At 40.4% G+C, this 1,836-nt stretch overlaps 1 protein-coding gene across 1 annotated transcript; it reads left to right on the forward strand.

Annotated features, from left to right (window-relative positions):
- The first annotated feature begins 217 nt into the window (after window positions 1-217).
- LOC145785909 (baculoviral IAP repeat-containing protein 8-like) lies at window positions 218-1,186 on the forward strand. The gene has a single exon (XM_082597606.1). It carries the CDS (start codon window positions 218-220, stop codon window positions 1,184-1,186), a length of 969 nt encoding a protein of 322 aa, XP_082453732.1.
- Window positions 1,187-1,836: the final 650 nt, after the last annotated feature.

Below are 1,836 nucleotides of genomic sequence, written 5' to 3' on the forward strand. Positions count from 1 at the left end.
TACCTGACACTGTCCTGGCAGAGTCTTGGCAGTACGAAGCAGTACCTGGCACTGTCCTGGCAGAGTCTTGTGCAAAACTTACCACGATGTCGCAACGATTGCGTCAGATGTTTTGATAATATTGCACTATTCTTGGATATTACTTCATTTTCTTTTTTTCTGAGTTGTACGTTATATATATACCGCAGTAGAGTATCATTAGTCCTTAGTTGATGTGATGGCAGTGGAAAGAAACTTTGGCTCTTCAAGTGTTGCAACAGCAAATGAATATGTGGCACTTTCAGGTGGTTTATCTTCCATTGTTTGTCCAGAATCAGCTCCTGCTGCTCCTCATTTGGTGGAAAAAAGAGCTAGAATGAATACCTTTCAAGAGAATAAACAATATAAAAAGTATTTTTCAAGTTCTCTCCATTGTCCTGAGAACATGGCGGACAGCGGTTTCTATTATTATGGCGACAAAGACCGTGTCCGTTGTTTTTGTTGTGGGGGAGGATTGAATCATTGGGTATCAACAGACATTCCTTGCGTAGAGCACGCGAAGTATTTCCCTCATTGCAAGTTTATCCAAGAAAAAATGGGGTTCGATTTTGTGTTAAATTTCGTGAGAAGGTATCCCTATTTGAATAGACCAGCATCTTTTCAAGTAGGTGGATTCTTGCCTGCTGGACTCTTACTTCGAAGAGGTTTAATTTCACCTCGACCACGCTCAACTCAACCACAAACTGTCACAATGGAAAAGTGGAGACATCGGGTTGTATCGTTTGTTTTCGCACCTTTAGATCTATTTCATGAGAAAGCCTCTCTTGCCAGAGCAGGGTTGTGCTACACTGGAGAAGGGAGAAAGGTTGTTTGTTTTTGGTGCGACACCTCCTTTTTCATGGCGGGTTTTCAATGTCCTTGGACAGAACACGCGAAAGCAAATGAGCAATGTAACTATTTGAAAATGAATAGAACATTCCCTAATCGTAGTGATGAAACGTCTATATTGCATGAAACGAAAGATACGACGGAAGCAATTGAAGATTGTGAAACGTTGCAATGTAAAGTGTGCTTGGATCGTGCGATCGATGTGTTGATCATTCCTTGTGGGCATTTATGTGCTTGCAGTGGATGTGTAGTACATTTAGAAAATTGTCCTATATGTCGACATGTGATTGGAACTCTTCAAAAAGTTTACTTAACTTAAATATTCTACTTTAATCATTCTACTTTGATCGTTGAACATGTGTTTGATATTTATATGTTGCCTTTTCACGAAATAAAAGGGTATGCTATCAATATCGAATGTCATTTTGTGTCTTGTCGAGTAAGATGGATGTTCGTTTTCAGCATCCATTTACTTGTGTTATTGCTGGCCCAACTGGAAGCGGTAAAACTGAATTTGTGGTCAGGTTTTTGGAGCACCTTAAAGAGATGATGTCCCCTCTTCCGGATAGGGTGTTGTGGTGTTATGGAGAGTGGCAAGAAAGGTTTAAGACGATCGCCAATGTCGAGTTCCTGCAAGGTTTACCATCAAGCGACACTTTCAACTCTTCAGAAAAAACATTGGTTGTTATTGATGATTTAATGAGTGAGACAAACCGCAGTGTGACCGACCTTTTTACGAAAGGTAGTCACCATAAAAACATCAGTGTCATGTATATTGTTCAAAATCTTTTTCACAAAGGTAAGGAACATCGAACGATTAGTCTCAATGCTCATTATCTGGTGGTGTTTAAAAACCCCAGAGACAACTCTCAGATACTTCATTTAGCGAAGCAAGCTTACCCGAAACGTTCTAGCGTCCTCCAGCAAGCATTTACAGACGCGACTTCCAAGCCCTTTGGTTATTTACTC

Source organism: Aplidium turbinatum, chromosome 16 (assembly GCF_918807975.1).
Source record: "Aplidium turbinatum chromosome 16, kaAplTurb1.1, whole genome shotgun sequence".
In the NCBI taxonomy this organism is placed as follows: domain Eukaryota; kingdom Metazoa; phylum Chordata; class Ascidiacea; order Aplousobranchia; family Polyclinidae; genus Aplidium; species Aplidium turbinatum.